Source organism: Bos mutus, chromosome 20 (assembly GCF_027580195.1).
Source record: "Bos mutus isolate GX-2022 chromosome 20, NWIPB_WYAK_1.1, whole genome shotgun sequence".
Lineage (NCBI taxonomy): Eukaryota > Metazoa > Chordata > Mammalia > Artiodactyla > Bovidae > Bos > Bos mutus.
Window position 1 is genome coordinate 1,965,486 of NC_091636.1, and position 18,735 is coordinate 1,984,220.

General features: G+C 50.9%; 1 protein-coding gene across 1 annotated transcript in view; it reads left to right on the plus strand.

Moving 5' to 3' along the window:
* The first annotated feature begins 6,468 nt into the window (after positions 1–6,468).
* Positions 6,469–18,735, plus strand: part of KCNIP1 (potassium voltage-gated channel interacting protein 1) — a 408,630-nt gene continuing 396,363 nt past the window's right edge. Inside the window, exon 1 of the mRNA XM_070357396.1 lies at positions 6,469–6,676. Within this exon, the coding sequence (XP_070213497.1) occupies positions 6,589–6,676 (88 nt within the window). The 5' untranslated portion in view covers positions 6,469–6,588. The remainder of the gene's footprint in view (positions 6,677–18,735) is intronic.

Here is an 18,735-nt window from a genome sequence, read left to right on the forward strand (position 1 = left end):
CCCCATCTGTAAAATGGGTATAATAAATCACACTACCAACATCATAAATTTGTGGCAAAACCCAGATAATCCAAATACAACACCCAGCACAGAGAAACAAGTGATTATTGATGATCCTGACCCCGGTGGAATCTGCTGTCTTCCTCTTAGTGGTTGTTCTATTATGGGCTGTTCAATGACAGTCCTGCTGATTAGAGAAACATACACCGGTCACTAGTTGCTTTATTTTCATGCTCTGAAATTCTCTACCTTATAAATTTGTTTGTTTGTTTATGTTCTAAGCACCCCTCCCCTGCTCTACCTCAAAAGTGCGATTTCCACAAGGGAAGGGATGTAGTCTTATTTGAGGGTACGTCCTCGATGCCTGGCACTTAATGGGGTTCTAGAATTTTAGAAGGGAAGGTACCTGGACTGTGTCAACTGGCTGCTGACCCCCAGCTTCAAGGCTCCCTTCCCTGCCCTGCTGCATGATTCTGGGCTGCACTCTGTAAGTGGCAGGGGGTGTTTATTCCTTCTAGTCTGCTCCTGCTCCCATCCGTGTCCCCAGGCAACAGTACTGTCCGCTGGCGGTGGCAGCTTCCAGAATCCAGAACTCTCCCAGAATGAACCTCATAGCTCCCCCTCAGAGATGCCAGTGCCAGGCAGCTGGCACCCCTTCCTCAAAGGTCTGAGTCTCACCATCACGGAGTGCCTCCTCCAGACTTCCAGGTCCCGAGAACCCCAGCGCTTTCCCTGGTCGCCCCCTACCCCACCCAGCAGTAGAGCAGAAATTGCTTCCTGAAGTTACCACCTCTGCGGTTTCTCACTGGCTCCCTTTGCCCTTCCCGTCCTCCAACACCTGCTGAACACATCTTTATAGGAAATGCTTTCTGTTAAAATAGCTGGTGTGGCTTTTGTCTCCTGGATGCTCTGTGACTGAATCTGTGCCTACTCTCCACCTGGCTCCCACCCCCACGACCAGGGTGGCGGGAATTCCCTCCAGGGCGAAAGTCTCCATTCTGTCTCTGTGATGCCTTTGGGGATGGGGACTTTATGATTTTAATGAAGAGCTGCTTTTTTCTTTTAATAATCAGGCAAACCATGTTTCCTTCACACTGCCATTCGCTTTAATTTTGAACCCTAATGAGACACTAAATAACTTTCTAACAATTTTAAAGTCAAATGGTCTTGACTCAGGATGTCTTTGTGACTATCCACAAGTTACTTTCCCTCTCTGGGCCCATTTCCTCACCTGTAGAATAGGAAATGTAATAGAGTTCTAAGGATCAGCTATGCGGAAAGTGAGTGTTTAGAGTAGTCGCCCCACATGTAGAAGGCACTCAACAAGCCCTGCTGTCATCATTATCATTTTGAGGACAGCCTTTCCACCCTTTAAAGACCGGCATGTTTGTCCTGTCTCAGCCTTGAACTCAGAGAGGTCAGAGCACCTTCCCCAGCCCAGACACCATCTGGAGCCACCGTCCGCCTCTCCTTCCCCCTGGAACTAGCCTGTGAAGATCCCCATAAACAATCTCAGGTGGAGAGATAACTATCTTCCTGAGTTCCTTTGGCTAAGGCACATCTGTAGGGGGAGGCTGACTAATTATAAGCCTGCTGATGGTTTAATTTCCCTGATGCCATCTGAATTCTGTGTGGCCTCTTCTGCTTCTTGTTTGCAGAATAGCGTGTGTTTTGAGCAGAGAAGGATCCTCTCTGTTCTCTCCCATCATGAATTCAATATGGGCACAACCTGCCTTCCTCAGCTGGGGATGTGCTTGGCACACCAAACACCTTGCCCGTTTTCCTGGGGATTTTGCTGTGTGGTGTTTTAGATGCTGCTGACCTTCTCTGGGCCTGAGTCATTTATCTAAGATTGAGGAGTCAGATACTTGATGCCTTGCTGTGTTCAGAGGAGGATCTGAAATGCTTAATGTCTGAGCTACTACTAGGGGAGATTAAGCATCGGCGCCTGGCTCCATGATTCCCAGTGAGCATGAAGCTTCGCCTACAGAGTGAGGAGTTGCTCTAGGGAACAGGGCAGGAGTGGCGGCCCCACCAACAAGAGTGGCAGCAGTTGGAGCTTCAATAAGGAACTTTGCCCCTAACAAAGGGGTTTATTATGCCAGAAGCTAAATTAATCACATTGATTTTCATGTAAATCTCCCCCAAACCTTTGGAGGTAAGACTTATTCTTCCCATTTTACAGAAGGAAAAACTGAGGCTCATTGGCTTGCTTGATAATCGCTGAATTGCCGACCTTAGAATCTCATATCTGTCTTTGTCCTTTGCACTTGCTGTTCCTCAGCCCTAATGGTTGGTTATTACCCCAGGGAGCTTTACATCTGGTTTGGAATCTCTTTTTAAATGTCATTTTAATAGAGAGAAAGCTTCCTTGATGACACCGTAAAGTAGGAGCTTTCTTTTTCTTTGAAGCACTGTCTTATACGTACACACGATGGCTGACCGTGTTCGTCCTCCCACCATGCGAATGGGTACTTGGTGGGCCCAGGACTTGGTGTGTCTTGCCCACCGCTGTGTACTCAGTGCCTGGATTGAGGCCATGGTAATAGCATGTTTTCAGTATATACAGGTGTGGAATGAGCAGGTGAGTGATTAAATACCTGGTGCAAAGACCCACCGACTTAACCATCACCTGTCTTTCTTGGAGGACTCATGAGGTACTTGTTTATAAGATTGTCCTGATTCTTCAAACAACAAGTACGGTTGCTTCTTTCCTCCTGTGTGTTCAGAGGTTGGGGTTCCAGATTCCCGAGCTGAAGCAACGTCTCATGTCATTGTAAGTTAGATGCTGCTGACAGCCTTTCAGGAGTCCCTGCTCCAGCAGGATTCCTGGCCAGGTTTCCAGCTGAAAGATCAAGTTCAGGGTCAGCTGATGTCAGTAAAGTCACCAGCTTTATTTTTTAATGGTTGGTTGGTTGACTTTTTTTTTTTTGTCTTCTCAGTTTTCAATGTCCTCACCTTCTGTGGGATGGAAGAGAGAAACAGCTGGGCGTAGCTGAGAGTTCCCTGTCCTCTGAAGTGAATTCTCCATCCAGAGGCTAGTACTCTCCTCGGCAAAGCAATCAGATGGGTGCCATATGCTCCTCTAATCTTTCTCTACCTTTTCTTTGGTGCCCAGGTGGTGCTGCCCTCGGCCAGCTCCTTGCCTAGTAGGTGCTGTTCCACCCCCAGCTCTTTTCTCCTTCTTTTCCACACTAACCTGCCCTGCGTCTCCATCTGATCGAAGACTCTGCAAAATGAGCCAGATTCCTTGGATGAATGGTTCTTGACGAGGGCTCCACATCTCATGATGAATCTGCTCCGCTGTTAGGCCCAGAAGGGCACCAGCTGTGTGTGCGTGGTGCGCCTGGGTTGGTGTTTCCTGCATCCTGGGCCCTCAGTGCTTTCTGCATCCTGGCTGCTCAGCTCCACACCACAGACTCTGAGATTGCTAAGTCCTGGATATGTGAGCAAGTGTACAAAAAACTAAGTGCCATTAACATCTCCAGATACCGTACGCATTCTAGTTGGGACCTTCCTCACTTTAAGACACAGAGTGAATAACAAGGCAGTTTCAAGGTCTATGACAAGTGGTCCCCAACCTTTTTGGCACCAGGGACCAGTTTCATGGAAGGCAATTTTTCCATAGGCCGAGGGTCAGGGAAACAGTGTCAGACTTTATTTTGGGGGGCTCCAAAATCACTGCAGATGGTGACTGCAGCCATGAAATTAAAAGACGCTTACTCTTTAGAAGAAAAGTTATGACCAATCTAGATAGCATATTGAAAAGCAGAGACATTACTTTGCCAACAAAGGTCCGTCTAGTCAAGGCTATGGTTTTTCCAGTGGTCCTGTATGGATGTGAGAGTTGGACTGTGAAGGCTGAGCACCAAAGAATTGATGCTTTTGAACTGTGGTGTTGGAGAAGACTCTTGAGAGTTCCTTGGACTGCAAGGAGATCCAACCAGTCCATTCTAAAGGAGATCAGCCCTAGGTGTTCTTTGGAAGGAATGATGCTAAAGCTGAAACTCCAATTCTTTGGCCACCTCATGCGAAGAGTTGACTCATTGGAAAAGACTCTGATGTTGGGAGGGATTGGGGGCAGGAGGAGAAGGGGACGACAGAGGATGAGATGGCTGGATGGCATCACTGACTCGATGGATGTGAGTTTGAGTGAACTCTGGGAGATGGTGATGGACAGGGAGGCCTGGCGTGCTGCGATTCATGGGGTCACAAAGAGTCGGACACGACTGAGTGACTGAACTGAACTGAGGGTCAGGGGGAGTGGTTTCCAGATGATTCAAGTGCATTATATTTATTGTGAACTTCATATCAATTACTATCATAATGTGATATATAATGAAATAATTATGCAACTCACCATAGTGCAGAATCAGTGAGAGCCCTGAGCTTGTTTTCCTGGGGGTGATGGGAGATGGTGGCAGCCACTCCCCAGCGCTAGCATCACCGCCTCAGCTCCACCCCAGATCATCAGGCATTAGATTCTCCAAAGGACTGTGCAACCAAGATCCCTCATGCACACAGTTCATAGGAGGGTTCATGTTTCCGTGAGAATCTAATGCTACAGCTGATCTGACAGGGGGTGGAGCTTAGGCAGTAATGCCAGCAATGGGGAGTGGTTGTAAATACATACGAAGCTCTGCTTGCTTGCCCACCGCTTGCCTCCTGCTGTGCAGGCTGGGTCCTGTCTAAGCCTGTGGGCTGGGAACCCCTGCTCTGTGACATCCAATGCAGGGGCTATTTTCCACCAAGGCTCTTTCCCTGCAATGCGTGTGATTCACACTGTCCCAGCAAGTCAGGAGTGAGGGGCACTTGGGTTTGGAGAAAGGCTCTGTGCTACTGGCCTGTCTCTGGAATTTGTTGGTGACTTCGCTGAGGGCTGAGGTTCATTTCAAGATTCACTTTCCCATGACTCACAGAAGATGGAGCTTGAGTTCTGGCATATATGGCGTTTTATCAATGGGTGTTCTCCCTTCTCTGGCTCTTAAGCAATCTAGTTCTCTCAAACATCCCAGAGAAGCAGATAATAGTCAAGCTGATGGCGAGGAAGAGAAAGACATTCTCAAGGCGTGGCTTAGTTCAACTCTAGGTAGATTTTGTATCTGCTATTCAAATGAAACCACAGTGCATTGATGGGTGGTACCCATGGTGGTGGCCCATGCTGCTGCTAAGTCACTTCAGTTGTGTCCGACTCTGTGTGACCCCATAGACGGCAGCCCACCAGGCTGCCCCGTCCCTGGGATTCTCCAGGCAAGAACACTGGAGTGGGTTGCCATTTCCTTCTCCAATTCATGAAAGGGAAAAGTGAAAGTGAAGTCGTTCAGTCGTATCCGACCCTCAGCGACCCCATGGACTTCAGCCTTCCAGGCTCCTCCATCCATGGAGTTTTCCAGGCAAGAGTACTGGAGTGGGGTGCCTGGGAACCCTTTAAATAACCAAGGAAAGTAAAGTGGGGGAGGTGTCATGGGGAAGGTTCATGCCATGTCTAGAGTGTGGGATGAGATGTTCCCTTATGTTCTGTCCAATTCACACAGTCTATGGTACTGAACGGCAGCCAGACTTTTTGTTAAGCCATAGTTGGAGTTCACATTTGCCCACTACCTTGCAGTTTTACTTCTAAGAGTATTGTACTGTAGTCAAATCGTTTGAATTTCAGCCATTCCTCTATGCATCTCTGAGGAATACTTTCTTCATCCAGAAAAGCCCTATTTGCACTCCTCTGCTGCCCTGATGAGAGAGGAGACTCTTACCTGCTCTGCAGGGGTGGGAGCTGGAGCTGAACGGCAGACTTTGGGTGGGCGTGTGTTGGGGGTGTCGGTGAAAAGGCACCTGGAGCCAAGAGGCAGCAAGGGCATGACTTTCCGAGTTGTGGAGGCTGGCAGCCCCTGCTGCTGGCACCAGGGAGCCACACAGCCCAGCTCCCGTGGGGCTCCCCACTTGGCCCGACTTCTCCGTGATGCAAACCAGGCCACTCGGAGGCTGCCTGCAAACTTTCCACTGAGCGCTAAGCAGTGATCTCCCGCTCTGGGGGGAGTCTTCCCAGGTCCCAATCAGGCACAGCTCAGAGAATTGATCTATTAGATTAACCAGGAAGGAAAGAGCGGGAGAGCGAGCCGGGAGGCTGTGGAGTGGAGCGTTTTTGCGTAGCAGTCCCCTCCCTTCTGACTTGGGTATTAATTGCTACATTACCACTGCCATGTAAGAAAGACAGTCAGCAAAGCCTGGGAGAGCTCCAGCTCCTCCCTCCCTGCTCTGCTCAGCTTCCCTCTCCTCCTCCATCCCCTCGCAGCGCCCTCTGCCCTGCCGGTGCTGGCCCAGCCTGGCATCTGGAGGTCCTCCCGTGTCGAGGACTTGGGGGGACAGCGGGAGGGGCTTGGCGGGAGGAAGGAAGGGAACAGACACCGTGCCCTGTGGGCTCTCTGGATGCAGAAGCCGGACTCACTGCAGAGGCAGCTGTGCTGTTCTTGGAGCCTCTGGGGTGCATCCATCTCTCAGGATCCGAGCAGGCAGGCTCCAAGTTCCAGGGCACGCAAGGTGGGTGCCTCCCTTCTGGGCGCTGACAACACAACCTGCCTTTCCTCTGCCACCATGAGCGGCTGCTCCAAAAGATGCAAGCTTGGGTTCGTGAAATTTGCCCAGACCATCTTTAAGCTCATCACGGGGACCCTCAGCAAAGGTAGGGAGCCTGGCCTTGACCCGCGTTTTCTATCTTGGTGTGGTCTGGCCGGTCCGAGTGCCTCGGTGCAGTAAGCGTGGCATTTCGGTCCACCTGGGTCTCCAAGGAAGCTGGAGGAGAAACTGGTGGCTGGGTTTCGGGGTTGCTGACAACCTGGGTCCTGGCTCTGAGCAGGCGGGCACCAGGCCAGGGAGCTCAGCGGCTGTAATTGCCCGGAACTTTGGAAATGGATTTGGTGGTGTGTGGCTGATTGGTTACAGGCGGGCAGAGGGACAGGACCCTTCCCAGAGCACTGGAAACGGCTTAGAATGACTAGAGTTTCAAGAAGTTATCCACAGAGGAGTGTTGTGTCTTGTTGATAAAAGAGAGATTTGATGCGGTGGGCTGTGAGTAATTCTGCAGATCAGAGACGCTGGAGGGAGCCAGCAGGAGTGGTTTCGAGGCTGGAATCCATGGTGCACTGGTGAATACAGGATCTATATTAGCTCTGGGTCTGGTGTGCTGAGAGCTTTCTCCTCTTGGGTTCCAGGGTCTCGTGTTTCTGGGGTTTTGTTCATCATTTCTTTGTGGTTTGGGATCCCTTTTCCTTCTGTGTCTCCTACGTAAGCCCATGCCCCAAGAACTGGGGTGGCAGGGAGTCTTCAGGTCTGACTGCCCAGGTAGCCCACGAAGGGTACTTGTGGGCCAGAATCAGGGCTCCTTGTGTGCCATTCAGCCTCAGGACACAGAGGGGTGGCTAACGTCTCTGGGCCATCCCTGTGTCTGGGGCCCCTCATCGCACTCTGTACCAGGGAGTGTGAGGCACTCAGAGACACTCTGGCAAACTTCTGGAGATAAAATTTGAAGAGAGAGCAGCAGCGTGATGTGACTGCACTGGCTGAAAAAACGTCTTTAAATATTCATGCCCTTCGTTCAGGAGGAAAGAGTCTTGGGGGAAGCAGCAGACAGGGTATTTGGAGAAGGAGCGAGGCCCACAAGCCCTTGATGGGGGTTTTGAAAACGACAGTGAGAGATGATAAAGGCTGTGTATGAGCCTCTCTGATGACCTGGGTCAAGGCTGCCCGGCAGGTCTAGCCTGCTGACATGGTAAGGTGGGTATAGAAGGAAGGATGGTGAGGTTCTGCTTATTTCTTTTCTCCGCTCCTTTCGCCGCTCCTGTTCTGTCCCCCACTGCACTTGTGAAACAGGTTACTGCCCCTCCTGGAACCCCAGGTGGAATGAAAACTCAAAACTGAGAGTCAGCTGCCAAGCAGAATTCCCAGGGGCTCCAGGCAGGGTGGACTGGGGTGAGGGGAGAGAGCAAAGGGCTCAGAGGATCACGCAGAGCGGCCCCACTCAGTCCTCTGACACGAATGGAGTGCTTTCTTCTCACGCCGGCGATTCTGGCTCTCACGGGTAACGGGTGGCGAGCGGCATCCTATCCCAGTCTCTGCTTCCCAGAACACGATGGAAAGAGCTTTGGCCTGGACTTAGGCAACCTAGGTCTCAACTCCAGCTTTGTTCCTTACGCAAGTCACAGCCTCTCTGAGCCTCAGTTTCCTTATCTGTAAAATGAACCTAACCCGTCTACCTCCCAGCCTTGTTGCAAGGATCCAGGGAAGCTGAGACACAGGCTCGCTTTACGGGGCATGATGCAGTGACCCCACGTGAAGGAGCCGCCAAGGACTGAGATGGGCATGGGTCTGCAGAGGGGACCCAGACCATCCAGGCTTCCAAATTCTTTCATGTATCTGACTTCAGGCGGGGCTGTACACTCCAGGCAGCATCAGAGCAGGGAGAGATCTCAGAAGGACTTAACGCAGCAAGCAGGGGTGAGTGTGAGCAGGTGAGGCCAGTCAGGGAGAGAGAGGGTGTGCAAAAGGGTGTGTATAGAAGACAGAGGGTGGATGGCTATTTGAATAAATGAGCATGAAGATACTTTCATCTGCATATTTACCTATAATCATTCATTTAACATTTATTGAGCACCTGTTCTGTGCCACACTCATAAGACACTGGACACATGGATGAATAAGGCTCAGGCCCTTTGTCAAGAAACGTGCACACTGGTGGGAACACAGACCAAAGACACAAGACGCAGACACCATGGGGACGTCACGCTGGTGCTGAGACGGAGGGAGGCATCAGAGAACAGACGCCCGGGCAGGTGAAGAGCTTCTCTAAAGGCAGCATCTCAACCGAGTCCAGAAGGCACACTGGGGCTGGGCAGCAGAATGAGGTTGGCGCTGGCAGTGGGAGCTCATTGAAGCCTCAGTCTCTGCAGAGCAGCCAGCCGGTGGGTCAGGATGGCCCCCTCTCTCCACTCAGAATTCCAGAGACTGAGATCTGTGTGACACAGAAAGGGCTCATGGGACCAGCGCTGGGGACCGAGTGGCCACCTGGACTTCCCTGGACCTGCTTCGTGCCGAGTTTCTGCAGACCCATGTGTGAGGTGACACGGCAGGCACCGGGGCGGCACACTGCTCCTGGCTCCTCAGAGAGCCCTGAGTGGTTACACAGCCCTGGCTCTGTGCCAGGCACATGCTGGGAAACCAGCATTCTGCCCACCCCAGGTGTTCGGTAAATATTTTTAAAATAAACAACCAAGAAAGCCAAGCCTAGAGCAGGGGAGTGGAGAAAGGTCTTTTTAATGTATAGACCAGCCCTAGGTGAATTTAGAGTAGAGCCTGTGTGGACATGTGACATTTGCATCATGATTTCTGATTTTCATTGTGATTTCACTTATTCGTCGCACTGAGCCCTAGATTTGTGATAATCCAACCTTTAGAAGAATTTCTCTCTACTCCTTTTGCAACTGAGGAATGTAAGACTCCCAGGGACCTCCAGCTGGTCCTGGGAGCAGCTTACCGTTTCTGCCCGCCTTGGGAATAACTGGGGAACAGGGAGGGCCCATGAATGCCCATGTCCTGGTCACCTCCCTCTGATGCCAGCCCTCCCCAGTCCCAGTGGTCTCAGTGGCTGGTGGCCTAGATTTCTCATGGCTAGATCTCCAGATGTGAACAGATCAGGTCCTCCTCCTTGACATCGATCTTTTCCTTCATAGCTTTGATCACGATATGTGATCTGTCTTTTCTTTTAGGAACACATCAGCTAAAGGCTGTCTTCCTCACTTAAGCTCTACGAGGGCAGGGGCCAGGTGCATTTTTACCCACCACTGTGGCCAGTTAGGCATCCAGGGCCCGGCCCAAAATGAGTGCACCACCAGTAGGGCTAAATGAGTGAAGCAGCACTACGCGGCACCCTGAGGTGATACCTGGAGTAGCTTGAGTTTCTAGGAAGCACCGTGCACACCTCTGTCCCAGAGGTGCTCAGTCTATGGCCAGAGGGTAAGCCTCCAGCCAGACAAATCATTCAGAACCTTGCCTGAGCTTCTTTGTGTCTTGGGAAGGGCTTTTCAGTTGTCAACAGAGGGGCGGTCGTGTGTGAGTCGTGGGGATGGGCAAGTGTCTGGCAACTTCACTCCTGCCCCTCCGGCTCTACTCTGATTTGCTTTACTTACTGCATTTTATTGATATTTAACAGCAAGTGTCTAACTTAAAAAAAAAACTTTGAAAGCCGATTATGCAGTGGAAAAGGCAATTTGATGCCAGACTAGTACATCTTGGGCTTTCTGCTGGGGAGCCTCGTGTTCTCTCTGGCCTCAGTTACCTACTCTGTGAAGTGGAATCATAAGTGTCCTCCTTATAAGATTACACAAGATTGTCTGCCTAAAGCTTCCTGCGCAACGGATCTCCCGGAAATGTTCCATGGTGCTCCCGCAGTGGTTAACTGGTACTCTCAGGGCTGCGAGCATCTGACAGCAGGGATGTCTCACTTCCTGCTTGTTTCTTGAGCCTCTGGCACAGACTCTGAGAGCAACTTCTGCTGCTTCCCTTCTCCTGAGCTTTCTCTCCTGTGGCCCACCCAGGGCTGAAACTGACATTTCTTACACCTGACTCCCTGATCAGGAGCCACGAGAGTGCCTCCCAGAGCCAGGCCCTCCCCTGCTCTAAGGAAGAACTTAGCAGAAGCCCAGCTCCCTGCTGGGAGTCCCATAGCTCCAGCCTCTGGGGGACCTGCGTCCTCCTCTTCCTGTGCAGCCGGCCCCGCAGGTCTAGCTCAGAGACTCCAGGACTCGGAGGCAGAAGCTAGAGGTCGTGCAGGCTCCCCTCCGGCTGGGGAGGTTTAAGCCCATTTCCTTCTGCATTTTGTAAACCCATTTGTCGCCCCAGGCGCACATGGCAAAGCAAAGCAGGAGGTAGGAGTCCAATCCGGGAGAGCTTCAGTTGTCCTGACCACCCATGTGGCTGCGGGGTCAAAAGCGGGCCGGTGCTGATCTTGTAAGATTTATCTCAAGGACTTTGACCTGGAGCCCCAACTCCCCCTCCTGCCCTGGCCCAGGTCACTTCTCTCTGCACCGCAGGAGCTCAGCTTCAGACCCACTGGAGACAAGCTGTGCCTCTTGCCATCTCTTCACTGCTGTTCATGGGCCTCAAGAAACTGACCTTGAACCTGGGGAGGACTCTGCCCTCGGGCAGGCTGGGCTGGAGTCCCAACCCTGCGGTCCACCAGCTGTGTGAATTTGGGTGAGTTGCAAAACCTCCCCAAACCAAAGTTCCTCCTTGTTCATTGGAGATGATAGCGATATCAACCACGAAAGGCTGTTTTCTCATTTAACAAGGATAATACAAGTCACAGGCTGGCAGCTTGCAGGGAAGGGGGCGACTCTGCACTTGTAGGGAGTTGAGAGCAAGTCCCTCCTGACCCTGGAAGTAGGCATTGCAATCACTTCAAACCATTTTTACAATTTTAAGGAGACTGACCTTTAGCTAAGCCAGGTGGCCTAGCTGGCGATGAGTAGCAGGGCTGGAATTAGATCGGATTCTAGTGGAGTCAAGACCAGGTGCTTCCCTGTCCCCGGGGCTGAGGAAGATGCCCCTGCAGGCACACTCCCCACCTTGTGACCAGGAAAGTTTCCCCAGCTTCTCGTTAATTTTGTAGGTGTGTTTGTCAGAAATGATTGTACCTGCTGAATCAATTCAGGGCAGCCATCTGTCTTGCAAGGAGTTGGGACAAATTCCATAATGTGGCATGGCCTGGATTAAGGAACACTGATGGGTAAAGGGAACACCCCCACACTCCAAGGTCAGCGAGACAGATGCATGTGTGCCCACCTGGCCTCGCTATCATCTCTGGGGTCTGGGCACCTACTGAATGGTGGGCCAACTCTGCACCCACGAGGGACCCTCCCTCACCGCTCTCCATTCTTAGAGGGCAAGTATGAAACATGGTCATGCCAGTGGAGAAATACACAAGTTTTATGTCATCAGGCAGACTAGAATAGAGACATCGACTCTTTACTAGAATTATCTAGGAAAGCAATGACCTTGACTCTGGGGATCTTGCAACCTGTGAGATGTGACAGTGCCCTCTGTCAAAAGGAGGACACCACCTGCCTCCTGAGAAGCTCAACTTGTGTGCACCCATCTTTGCTGGGAAAATTAAGGTCCCCACCATCCCCGGTCCGAGCTAGTCTGCTGTCCCAGCCATGCAGGTAAGCACTGAGTCCGTGTGAACACAACCTCTTCCCTGGTTGCAACTGGCAACCTCTGAGCGTTTGTACCTTGCCATCAGCAGAAAGTTCCGTCATTCTGGTCCATTCCTGCCTCCTCAGTCCCAAGCCAGAGCCTGCCAGGGTGGGCAGTGTGCTTGCTTTGGCTCTCCCCTGTTCAGTAGCCCTCATCCCAGCCTCCAGGTCTCTTATCCTTGTCCCTCTGTGGCAGACCCATCACTCCCTGATTCATTTTGCTGGCCAGGTGCTCTCCTCAGGGATTGGGACTCTGGGGTCCCCTTAGTCCCACAGCAGACGAGAGAGGAGGGTGGGACCTCCTCCCCTGCCCAGGCTGTCCCTCTCTGGGCCCCCAGGCCTCTGTTCCACATGACACCGATACCAGGCAGGAAGGATTTGTTCAAGGCTGCTTATCCCAGCCCTGCTGCACAGACATCCTGTTAACTTTAAGACCACGGGGGAGCACCTAGTTTGTTTCAAATTAAAAGTAGCTGGAAGTGGGCCCCTCTGGCAGGTGTGAGGGCTGCAACATGAAGACACAGTGGCTCAAATCAGGTCTTACTCAGTGTTGGGAGGTTCAGAGGTCCCTGGCCACGCCAGTGTGACCTTCACTTTCCCCATTCTGCTCAGGTGGCAGAATCTTCCCTGGATTACCTCTCTCACCAGACTGTAAGTCCCACGTCCCAGAGAACTGTTGATTCGTGAGAACAGATGTGGTCGGGTGAAGCAGCCACAGAAGACTGGAAGACGCTGGGGACGCACAGCTCTGGAGCCAGGCAGCCCTGGCTTCGAATCCTGCCTCTGCCTGGCAGGGCAGCCCAGGGCAAGCCATGTCCCACCTTGAGTCTGTGTCCTCCCGTGAAAAATGGGGCCAGTCTCTCCCTCCTCGTGGGGCTACGAGGAGCGGGTGCCTGTGGCACACCTGGCACCAAGCACAGAACAGCTGCCCAGGGAAAGGCACATTCCCACCCTTCTCTTCCTTTCCTGGGGTTAGACCTTGGACTTGTAGCTGGCAGGAAGGAGGGAGAGGCCAAAGAAACAAGCCCTGAGTCAAGGCTTCTTCCGGCTCTTCTCTAGGTGTGCTGCTCCTCCAAAGTTGCCACCTCCACCCTCAGCCACTCTCAATTACATCTTTGTAAACAAGGATTTGTCCACAGCTGAAATTATCCTTTTTATTCAGTGGTTTTATGTTTGTATTGACCATTCCCTTGCCCCTCTGAGAGCAGGCACAGTCACCGCATGGGCCTTAGGTGATGCCTCGAGCTGTGGATGGATGTTGAATAAATGATGACCGACTGCTTTCCCTGCCCAGCAACACTCAGGAAAGTGTGACTGGAGTCCATTTCTGAGGCCTGGGCTTTGTTAGGCTAGTGTGGAGGCCTCCCATGCCCCATCTTCCTGTTCTGAATTTCTGTGCAGGAAGTTGATAGAAGTCACCAGCCACAGTGACCTTGATGAGGTGAAGGGTCAGTGCAAGCAAGACCAAGGGCCTGGCCACCCCTTCACCCCGGTTCTTGCATGCTCTGTGGGATTGCCCTTGCTGCCCGGCCATGGAGGCTGGCCAGATGCACAGAGGGGAGGTCACACAGGCTCCCCAGGCCAGCTGGATGCAATGGAAGCCAGCACTCCAGGAAGAGACACCAGTGAAGATGTTTATGACCACCGTCAGCCCCGTCCCTGTACGCTCCACGAGAAAGCCTTCTTCCTGTTGGGATGATGGCAGGAGGGCCATGAATGTAATGCTAAACATGGTCCTGTCTTCCTAAAGCCATTGAGTCCCACTTCGTGGTCTTAGAGCTGCAAAGAGCAGCTGATTGGGAGCTGGGCCTGGGTTTGATTCCAGATCCTTCCCTTCTCTGGGCCTCAGTGTCGTCATCACTAAAATGAGGGAGTGGCTGGTTTCAAAGGCCCCTTCCAGTTTTAGACTTTTAAGATTTCCCAGCAATCCTTGTAACACTATGCATGGCATCTGCTCTATGCCTGACATGGCTGTGAGCACTGCACACGGTTTTATTTAATACACACAAGAACCCTAGGAGGTGGAGAGCTCCCACTAACCCTCTTGACGGCTGAGAAGTTCTGGGCTTCAGGAGTGGAAGTGTCTGGCTCCAGGTCACACAGCCAGCTTGGAATACAGCCAGACTTGGAAATCAGGCTGTTTGCCTCCAAGTTCCGGTTTTACTCCTTACATGACACTCCCTTCATTTCTGAAACTCAGATCTGGTGTAGGAAAGTAATAAAGACAAAACTGGTTCTTTCCCAGCTTAACAAAGAGGTGGCCCAGGTTTCAAGGCCTCCATTCTGACCCAAGCAGCACAGCTCTGGAGAATTCCCCTGAGATCTGTGACTCACTGCCCCCCAACTACACCCCAAATCCTCATGCACAGATTCCCCTTCCCCAGCCCAACCACAAAAAATATGGGAGAACTAGCCCAATAGCTGAGATTGCACAGAGGGGGAAGAGAAGAAATACCACCCAGCAAGCATTCCCATTGTAATTCCAGCCCAGCCAGTTTCCATTTCTTGCTGGAATGAGGTGCTTCAGAAGCAGAGGCAGATAATGGAGCAGGAGTCAGAAGGGTAGTTGTGATTCAGAGGCTTATGTCTGAGAGGCTGGGGTTAGCCTACCCAATTTTCTTTCTGTAATCTTTTGATTAACCCTGGGCCAGTTGGGGTGGCATTTTTCAAACCATCTGTGCTTGGCAGGCAAAGCCAAGCCCAGGCTTGCAGCTCGCTGTCTGAAAACATCAGCTGGGAACCGGCTGTGCCTTGGGATACTCCTAAACCACAGCCATGAGGCATATTGGACTGCAGCACCCTCCTGCCGTCCTTGCGTTGATTAACCCTGTCCTGGCCTCACCCGTCGAAAAGCAGCAGCCTGTCCTGCCAAACCCAACAGGGCCCATATGAGGAATAATAACAGCTGCTGTCCATTCACTGTGTGTGATTTGTCTGCTAAGGTTTTACAAGGATCCCTGCAGTCAATCCAGCCTGGCATTATGAGTTACCTTCTTTAGTTATTCCCACCGTGAGGCTGGGAGAGGCTGATTACTTTACCCAAGATGACAAAGCCAGAGCTATGACTCTGAAGCTCGCATACAGTACCAAAGAAGCACTCTTTGCCTCCAAGCCCTCAGCACCGACATCCTCCATCATGGACTTTTTTGTGCTCCCCGCCCCCGTTCACGTGCCGAGGCCCTAACTGCGTTCAGGCTGTACAGTGCGTCCCCTGCATAGCAGCCTTCAAGTTGCCAGCTTTCTGAGACGTGAACGCGCGTTCGCATGTTCCATCGTGTAAGTTAGTTCCTGTGTCACGACTGTCACGTGTGTGCGTCCTGTGCCAGTGGTTGTGCTTTTGTGTCCTTTACAATATTGTGCAGAGCACGGTAATGCAGCATCTTTATTGCAAGCCCAGGATGTTCAGAAGCAAGTATAAAACCAGCAGTGATGGAGCGGCTACTGCTAAGAAGCACCAGCTGTTGCTATACCATAAAGTTTGAGATTGGAGAAGGAAATGGCTACCCACTCCGGTAGTCTTGCCTGGAAAATCCCATGGACAGAGGAGTCTGGCGAGCTACAGTCCACGGTATCACAAAAGCTAGACACGACTTAGCGACTTAAGATTTAAAATGCTTTCTTTATTTTTTGTGTTCGTTTTTTAAATATTATTGACGTGAAAAGCATTATAAACCTATTACGGAAAAGTACTGTATAGTCAGTTGTGTTAGTCGGATACCTAGGGTAACTTTGTTGAACTTACAAACAAATTGGGCTTACAGACACACTTTCAAAATGGAACTCGTGAGTACCCAGGGGACCTAGTATATTTTGAGATAAGACTTAAAACAAGTATTTCAGGTTAAATGAGGTGGGGCCCTGATCTGATGAGACCAGTGTCCTTACAAGGAAAGACACGCACGCATCGAAAAGGCCACGTGCAGACACGGTGAGAACACAGCGGCCTCTGCGAGCAGAGGAGAGAGCCTCGCCAGAAACGAGCTCTGCCAGCACCTTGGGCTCGGACTTCCAGCATCCAGAGCCGCAAAGAAAAATACTCCTATTGTTTAAGCTGCCTAGTCTGTGGTATTTTGTTAAGGCAGCCCTAGGAAATTAATATGCCCCACAGACAATTCTTTACATAGCATTCTTTCCCACATTTTGTATTGTCATAAATATATGTAGCATGAAATTTACCATTTTGAGGTGTACGATTCAGTGGCATCGATTGCATTTCACATTGTTGTACAGCCGTCATCACCATGTAGTTACAGAACTTTCCGTCTTCCCACACTGAAGCTCTGTCTCCATCCAACAATGACGCCCCTTTCCCTCCTCCACCAGCTCCTGGCCACCGCTTCACTTCCGCTATGAATGTGGTTATTGTCAGTCCCTCATGTAAGTGGGGTCACACAGCATTTGCCCTTTTGCACTTGGCTTATTTCACTTAGAATAATGTTTTCAAGGTTTATCCATGTAGAATGTGTCAGAATTCCATTCCTTTTTAAGGCTGAATAATACTCTAGGTAGGGATTAACCATAATTTTTTTTTTTTTATCCATTCAATCATTGCTGTTCATCCATTCCCATATTTTTAGAATACATAATGCGCTTCCTCACAACTCTGCCTCCAGTGATTTCTTGCCAGGTTCAGAGTCAAATGCAGACTTTCCTCTGTGGTCTATAGCCTTTTTTTTTTAATAAAGGGTTGACTTTATTTGTATTTATTTATTTGAGTGCGGCAGACCTTAGCTGCAGCAGGCAGGGTCTGCATTGCGGCTCACAGGCTCCGTAGCTGCGGGATGTAGACCCAGTTGCCCAGCAACTTGCGCCTGACCAGAGATGGAGCCCTCGTCCCCTGCATCAAAAGGCAGGTTCTCAACCACTGGGCCACCAGGGAAGTCCCTACGGCCTTTGCATGATCTGTCCCTGCATTTCTGGCCTCCTACTCTGCTGACATTCTCCTCCCACCACCAGGTCATGCTGTTCTTGCTGGAACACCAGGTCCTAGCCCCCGGGTCCTGACAGTCACTCTGCCCTCTCTCTGGACACACTCCACCAGCTGTCCTCTTCTTCTCTCCCACACTTCATTCAAATCCCTTCCTGTCTGAGATCCTCATCTCCCTCTACACACAACGGCACATTCTACCCTCTGAGGCTGTCTCATTTTCCTGAACAGCACTCCTGCATTTCCGTCACACATTTATTCCTTTATCTCTGGCCTGGTTTGTCCACTGACAGTCCAGCTCCACAAGGGCAGGGGCTGTCCTGGCTCTAGCTGCTTTTCCAGCACCTGGGCCAGAGAAACTGAGCAGGCCACCAGGCAGACGAGATGCTCAGGAGGGGACAACGCAGTGGGAAGCAAAGCTGGCCCTGGAACCTAGGCCTCTGAGTCTTCTTTCCTTTCCTGGTAGTCTCTGCCCTGCATGCCCATTAAAGCCTTTGCTTCTGTGTTCTGTCTTCTCGAGTCCATCTTTCTGTCCACATTTATTCTCCCTAGCAAGGTGCCAGTGATCCTAATTCAATGGAATGGAGAAAGGAAGGGAGGATAGATCACAAGTCTTTCTATTTGCATGTCTTCCTGTGGCCTCTAGTCAACACTCGTGAAAGCCAAGCAAACCTCTCTCTCCTGACTTCACTGTTTCTCCATACATGTCCCCAGTGTGTTTTTGTTCAGTAGCTCATCTGTGTTCGACTCTTTGTGACTCCATGGACTGCAGCATGCCAGGCTTCCCTGTCCTTCACCATGTCCCCAAGTTAGCCCAAGCTCACGTCCATTGAGTCAGTGATGCCATCCAACCGTTTCATCCTCTGTCGTCCCCTTCTCCTCCTGCCCTCAATCTTTCTCAGCATCAGAGTCTTTTAAATGAGTCAGTTCTTTCCATCAGGTGGCCAAAGTATTGGCGTCAGTCCTTCCAATGAATACTCAGGACTGATTTCCTTTAGGATTGACTGGTTCGATCTGCTTGCAGTCCAAGGGACTCTCAAGAGTCCTCTCCAACACCACAGTTTAAAAGCATCAATTCTTCTGCACTCAGCCTTATTTATAGTCCAACTTTCACATCTCCAATTTGCACCTTTGGTTATCTTGCTCCCTGAGTCCCATTGATTATCTTCCCCCTGTGGTTCTCTTGTCTGTCACGCTTTCCGTTCTCAGCACTGTCCCCAGAGTCCAAGCTCTCATCATGTCTCACTGCTTTGATGCAGCTGGCAGGCCGCATCTCTTCCCGATTCTCCCCTCCTGTCTCCTCCACACCAGGGCTGACAAAGAGATGGTTCATTTAACCCAGGAGCCCTACTTCTGGAATTTTACTCTAAGCAGATCATCAGAGATGTACACAAAGACTTTTATTCAGGGATGTGCATAAGGGTATTGCATTACAATAGTGAAAAACTGGAGATGATCTCAACTTGTCAAAAAATAGTGGGCTAAATAAATTTTGATTCATCCATCTGGTGCAATAATATTAAACCTTTGAAAAATTATTTTGAGGACTACTTAATAACAAGCAGA